Source organism: Zingiber officinale, chromosome 1B (assembly GCF_018446385.1).
Source record: "Zingiber officinale cultivar Zhangliang chromosome 1B, Zo_v1.1, whole genome shotgun sequence".
Taxonomy (NCBI): Eukaryota; Viridiplantae; Streptophyta; class Magnoliopsida; order Zingiberales; family Zingiberaceae; genus Zingiber; species Zingiber officinale.
The window spans coordinates 63,354,399-63,361,135 of NC_055986.1; the positions used below are offsets into that span (position 1 = coordinate 63,354,399).

General features: G+C 32.3%; 1 protein-coding gene across 1 annotated transcript; it reads right to left on the reverse strand.

Moving 5' to 3' along the window:
- Positions 1-1,128: 1,128 nt before the first annotated feature.
- LOC121969438 (origin of replication complex subunit 6-like) lies at positions 1,129-6,443 on the reverse strand. Its single transcript, XM_042519584.1, has 10 exons — positions 6,251-6,443; positions 6,138-6,184; positions 5,946-6,050; positions 5,782-5,862; positions 5,066-5,177; positions 4,929-4,991; positions 4,752-4,839; positions 4,587-4,666; positions 1,517-1,610; positions 1,129-1,413 (listed from the first exon to the last, which is right to left on the reverse strand). Exons 1-10 carry the CDS (start codon positions 6,368-6,370, stop codon positions 1,334-1,336), a joined length of 870 nt encoding a protein of 289 aa, XP_042375518.1. The 5' UTR covers positions 6,371-6,443; the 3' UTR covers positions 1,129-1,333.
- Between the last annotated feature and the right edge of the window lie 294 nt (positions 6,444-6,737).

The following is a 6,737-nucleotide window of genomic DNA, read 5'->3' on the forward strand; positions in this document are numbered from 1 at the left end:
GGTCGTGCCTCAGGGCACAGCCGTGTTGTGTGTCTTCCTAAAAAAATCTAGTGACTTGTTCTAGGAGACATGGCAGTGTCTCAATGAGACACGACCATGTCAAATTCACACGGCCTGGACATGACACCTTTGTTGTTTTTGCCTCCAAAGTGTGTTTTTGCTTCAATTTAGCTCCAAATCGTGTCCTGTCAAAGAAAGCAAGTCAAAAGCAAATCTTTGAACAAAACGAATAATCATGCGGATAAAATGATAAAATAGAGTGTGATATCATAAATCATAATCAAGAAATGCAAGTAAATGTGCATTAAACAATACATAAAAATATATATAATCTGCGCACATAAGTTATATATAGGTTCTCTTAAGGTTTAAAGTTTATTCATTATTAGATGAAGAGTCAAACAAATTAAAATTGGTTAGATCAAAGTTTAATGGTAGGTCCAACCTTAGGAAAGTCAACTAAATGAAGTTAATTCTATAAAAAATTCCAATTTATTGGACCCAATTTTTAGCTTTATGTTCAAGTCCCCAATAGTTGGAAAATGGTTAGATCAATTTAAGATATTTGTTTTGTCTACCTAAGCATTTGTTTGTAAATTGTGATGATTCAAGATTTATTTAAAATGTTTTTTTGGGGAGATCTTTTAACACTAAATTTATAAGAAAACATATCTAATATTTCTTCAAAAGGAACACCAAAAGATTTTAAAAGCTAAAACAAGATCTCTACTTGATCTTGAAAGCCCCTTAAGTAATACTTCTCCCCTAGGACTAGAGCTTTTTTAGTTTTGAATGAGTATTTGAGATTTTGATTGCTTTTGGAGGACTTCTGAAGGCATTTTTGGATTGCCTTAATTGCTCACATGGTCTCTAACAACAAAAACTCATCTAGAACACCCTTGCTAGAACACATCAAATATAATCCTGGTGGTGATTCTTGGACAGCAAATATCTACTTCAAGGGTTAAAAGCAAATTCAGATGAAAGGTATTTTTTTTATCAAAAGTATTCAAAAGCATATCATTCACATTGGTCAAACCTACCCCCCAACTATCTCATTCAAAGAGCTATAATATACTTTACAAAGCTGCACACTCTGTATAGCTAGTTGCACTTGAGTTAGATCAATGATACAAAAACTGCATCTTGAATATAAATAAATAGTTTGTTGAAACACAGAAAGCTAGAAACCAAAATACATCTTTATAAAATAAAAACCAAACTCCCTCAAATAAAATGATTGTTCTGGTGCAGCTTCAAAAGCTTTGATCAAAAAGATATGATTGAATCGCCTTGTTGTTAATCATCCAAGATGTGACAAACGATTCTTAGATTACATGGCTTCTAATGTAACAGAGGTTGGAGATTTTGCAGTAAAATTGAGCTTTGCTTGCTTCTTTCCCTTAAGGGAAGCTGCAAAAAAATAAAATAAAATAATATTAAAAAACATATTCTTGAGCTGCCTTATAATTTAGCAGGCTACGAATTATACTACATAGTTTAAATAGTGCTATACCTGTCTTCTCTTTCTTGTTAGAGGAAATGACCGAAACCTTCCATTTTTCATAAGATTCTTTCTCCATCTTTTTGTGCCTCTTGTAGCTCGACAGCTGCAGATCATAGATCCGAGTTATGCCACCAAATTATCCAGTTTAATTTTATGTCACAGCAACATTCAGTAGCCTACACAAGCTAAATTGACAGCATTCAACACAAACCAGTATTCTAGTTTGTTTGAACAAGATAAGCAAGAAAATAAAAATATATATTTGTGCTGACAATGCCCGAGAATAACAAAGTCATGAAACATGGCTGTGGCTGATATAACCTTAATTGTCAAAATTGATACAATTATCAACATTTAATTATCAAAATATTTAAGAACTGAATCCATATTGGCATTCACCATTTTTAATAAAAATACTTAAAGACTTTGTATTCAGGAATTGTCAAGATGACTCAAAACTCAATTTAAGCTCCTGCATGGATAATAATACCACATCATTAAGATTTCACAAGCATTACTCATAAAACTTGAAGCGATAAAAGTAAATCTAAGGCAAACGAACAACAATTGATACAAAAAGAGAAGAAATTAAGCTAGAACCTTAAAATAGAGGAAGGCACTAAGTTAATAATAGCTAAGCCTTCAACTCTTGATAACTCAAAATTCAAGTCTTTGAACTCAATTATTCACAAAAACAAACTAAAGCCAAAATACAACTGAAGTCAAATAAAGCAAGAATAGATATGGGAATAACTAATTCTAATTTGAGCAAGAAAAATCTATCTAGCTCAAACAATATTATTGTTGAGCAGCTCCATTAATATTGCATTGCCAATCAAGTGCATGGAAGATCCTCCTAAACAATCAATCTTCATCAAATCCATAAAGACGTGAAAGAATAAATGCTAAACTAAAATCGTGAAAGAGTAAAAGCTTATGCTGTTTGCAGTCAGAGTATCGTGGTGCATGTGCGCAATGAGTTCATCCAAAATTAGTGTAAAAAGATAGGGACTTAGGACTAATCCTTGATGTAACTCTATCTTTATTGAAAATGTTTCAGTTACTCCGACTGAAGTCTTTACTCTGGTCATTACATCCTTATACATATCCTTAATTAGTTCAATATATGTTATGCTAACACCTCTCTTTTCTAAAATTCTCCATATAATTTCTCTTAGAACTCTATCATAAGCTTTTTCTAAATCAATAAATATCATATGTAGATCTTGTTTTTGCTCTCAATATTTTTTAATTAATTGTCTAAAATGTATAGCTTCTATTGTCGACTTTCCATATATGATTTTCTATCACTATGATCTCCTTCCTTAATCTTTTTTTTATTATTTTTTCCTTCAATATCATGTTAAATAATTTTATAAGTCATTCAATATCTTATTTCCTTAAGCACTTTCATACTTCCATCAGAATATCATATGATCCAACAACTTTTCCATTGTGCATCTCATTTAAAGTTTGTTTTACTTCTAAAATTTAAAATCTACAATAAAAATTAAAATTTCTATGCTCATTTGACCTACTTAAATTATCCAAGTTAAGTTGGTCATCTAAACCTTCATTAAAAAGTTAATGAAAATACCTCTTCCACCGCTCTTTTATTTCTTTATCGTTTACTAATACTCTATTACATTCATCTTTAATACATTTTATTTGGCTAAGATCTCTTGTTTTCCTTTCTCTCACTTTAGATATTCTATAAATATCTCTTTCCCCTTCTTTTGTATCTAATTTTTAATATAATCGTTCAAAAGTTTCATTTTTTGCTTCACTCACTACTTTCTTAACTTCTTTCTTGACTATTGTATATTTTTTTATTATAAGCTATTTGTTTTTCCTTCACTTTCTCTTATACTTTCTCATTCCACCACCAAGATTCTTTACTTAGTGGTGCATGCCAAAATTTCCAAAATAAAGATTTCAAAATCCAACTTTTAATTTGGCATACTTTGGAAAATGATGAGCATATTTGACAAATCATATAAAATCCAACATTTTTAAAGTTTTGAAGTGAAAATTTGAAAGTCAAAAGTCAACTATAAAATTCCAACAATTCCAAATACTTGAAAAATTAAAGGATCAACTAAGAATCTTTATGAGCAATTTATATTTCACATGTGAGTCTTGATCAGTTTTTATATTTTCTATTTAAGTATTTTATGCTTCCTATGTGAGTCTTGATGAGTCTTTATATTTACTAAGTATCTTTACAAGTCTTTTATGTTTCTTATGTGAGTCTTTTATGATTTTTACGAGTCCATCTACTAGTATAAATATTTATGTTGTATTAGTAGGATATGAAATAGAAATAGAGTTTTGAGGATTCTTTTAGGTTGTGAGATGCAATCTCCTTATGGTGTGATGCCAAGGAATCCTTAGGTGTGATACTTAAGTTTCTACAATCTTTCTACACTTTTTCACCATTTAATTTCAGATTTCTAGCCCACAAACCTTCTTATAGGATTCAATTTCTCTTCTTGTGTTGCATTACAATTCTTAACTAATAAGCACTTTAGTTTTTTCATGACAGGATAGGAATAAAAACAATTAAACCTTAACTACGGATTAGCACTTTAAATGAACTTAGTCAAGCTTAATTAGCGAACATAAAGATATGATAATAGTGACTTTTACCAAGGTGTCATAACTTCCATCAAGATTCTTGACAATTTCTCATTTCATAGGTGTGAAACCAAGCTAATAGGTTTTGAGAAAAAGTATTGCTAGGATGTCATCATATAACTAAGACTAACAAAGGAGAAATATTTATTATGAAACATAAAACCTAGTATAAACTCATGTAACTGAAAATGCAAGTGAACCAATTTCCAAATGATCACTTGAAGATGTATGAAGTCTCAAAAAAATAATGATAATAAACAATAAAAAATGCCAGAGTCAACTTAGTAAAAAACTAAAAATAGAATTAGAGGTTTCAAATGGATATGTTTCACCCCACTTGAATGATAAATTTTTTGCAATTTAGAAACAACTGATAAGATGAAATATAGAACCAAATATTTCCAAGTTATTCATTTTATATGATAATCAAATTAAGACCTACCTCGTTTAAAGAAGAATCATCAGAAAAGGAATCACATTCATCATCATGTCTCCTTTTGCTAGGTAGGGCATCTAAAAGCTCTGATAATTGAAATATGTATTATCAACTTGATACCAACTCTTTGACATACAAAAGTATTCAATATACACAGCAAGGCTAACACACCTCTATGACCCTTCACAAGTTTGGGATCCTTCTTTTCCTTTGAAATCCCAAAAACATCAAAGCAGAGATCACGCATAGAAGTTGAAACCTATAACAGGTGAAAAAAGCATATATACAATACAACTGAAAGAGAAAAATTATACAAAATTGATATTTAATGGATGGCATCTCGCTTACAGTAGAAAACTCAGTTTCAGATGTGCCAGATAACTCTATCAACCTCATCTTGTCAACCTTCAGCTGTCAAACACAAAAAAAAAAAAAACTTATAAACAAATATGCAGAAGAAAAACAAGGAACATACATTGTGTTACCTTATGTCTTTTAGCACACAAATAGAAGGCAACTGCTGTAAATACTGGACGATTAAAATTAGTGGTTGCTCGACGAGAAGGTGGGAGCACTGCCAAAAACCGGTCCTTGTAGCTATAGAATAACAGTATAAGGATATGGTCAAGGGAAGATTGAGCAGCTAGCTTTCCATTACAAGCTTGCTATTAATAACCATATGAACAAATAGATTGTGAAAATAAAAATATCTAAATAAAATTTTACAAGTCTCTTTGACATTCTTAAAAAAAGTGAACAAATTCAAGTTAGAGGATCTATATAGAATAGTTCATATAAAGCAGTGGTCTCTTTCAACCTGTTGACAGTATACTTGTCTCCTTAGTACGATCCCAACATCAGAGTGTTTGAGCGTTTTAAATGAACAAAATATCTAATGTTTGAGTCTTGGGACTAATCAAATTTAAATTCATTTCAAGCTAATCCAATGATTCCAGACTCAATAAACGAGTAAAAAAGTTTAGAAGAAGACAGAAGCTCAAGATTAAGCAAAGCTAAAAAGAAAGGTTTCAAGAAAATTAAAAAAAAAAAATAAGATAGATGCTAAGAATTTGCGAGAAATCAACTGAGTAAAGTTGCTTAAGGAGAATAGGATAAATGAGGGGGAAAAAAGGTAATTAGAATGATTATATTTGTTACTTCAACAGAGTTGGAGAGAATGCAGAAAGAATTCAGATCTTACAGAGACAAACCCTTCTGTACAAATGGAATGAGCCTAACACAACCAAACTGAATAGCAAGCTGCCGAACATCCAAACTTGGCCTAAAAGAAAGCACACGTGAATATCTGAGCGATTTGCAAAAGGATAATGAATGTAATGGGTATAAAATTTGAAAGAAACCCACTTGATGTCAATTCCATTCTGCATGGCATTAAGCGATCTCATGTAAGCCTTTTCTGACATCCCACTCATCTTTATTGCACTTTGCCGATCAAATACCATGTCAAACCTATAATTTCCGATCAAGAAGGATTATGTTTGGTACCGAGGTAACAGAAGGTGAATGGAACAAACAGATGAGGAGCCATGTAGATACCTCGATGCCGCGAGCTCCAAACAGATGATAGCCTTGGTGACCTCGCCCTGTGGGGAAAACAACAATCTATTAGATATAAAGGAGATGGAGTAAGGGAAGAGGGGAGATCATACGACGCCGATGACGGAGGAATGAAATTGGACGTCGGAGAGGCGGCGAAGCTCGTCGGCCTTACGGATCAGGTGCTTGGAACTTGGGAGTCCAAGCTTGGAAGCGATAGCGGAGAAATCCATGGCGACGTGAGGTGAGAAGAAGTGAGAGATGGGAAGGGCATTTGAGGCGAGGAGCAAAGGCGCTAAATGGGTATTTGGCGGGGAAGCGTAGCGGGAAGGCATGGCCAAATATTTGGCGCCAGAGACGCCAATATTATTGATTTGGGTTAATGGGTTGTATAACGGGTTCAATGTGAAACCCATTAAAGTAAATTAGTCGAGTAAATTTTTATAACGAATTTAGTTAGACTAAGGGGGTGTTTGGTTTAAGGGAATAGGAGTGGGAAATGGAAATGGTAATCATTGATTGTCATTGTTAATGTTTAGATTATAGAAATAGGAATAGGAATAGGAATAAAAATAAGAGAATGAATCCTTGAAATTGGGT

What these genes read in the sequence shown, in the direction of transcription:
- LOC121969438 (XM_042519584.1), bottom strand. Translation starts at nt 6,370, where the DNA reads ATGGATTTCTCCGCTATCGCTTCCAAGCTTGGACTCCCAAGTTCCAAG. An exon ending in GTACAGAAGGGTTTGTCTCT is followed by an intron (nt 5,178 to 5,781) that starts GTAAGATCTGAA and finishes GTTATTCTATAG; the next exon opens with CTACAAGGACCGGTTTTTGG. An exon ending in ATGATTCTTCTTTAAACGAG is followed by an intron (nt 1,611 to 4,586) that starts GTAGGTCTTAAT and finishes TATGATCTGCAG; the next exon opens with CTGTCGAGCTACAAGAGGCA.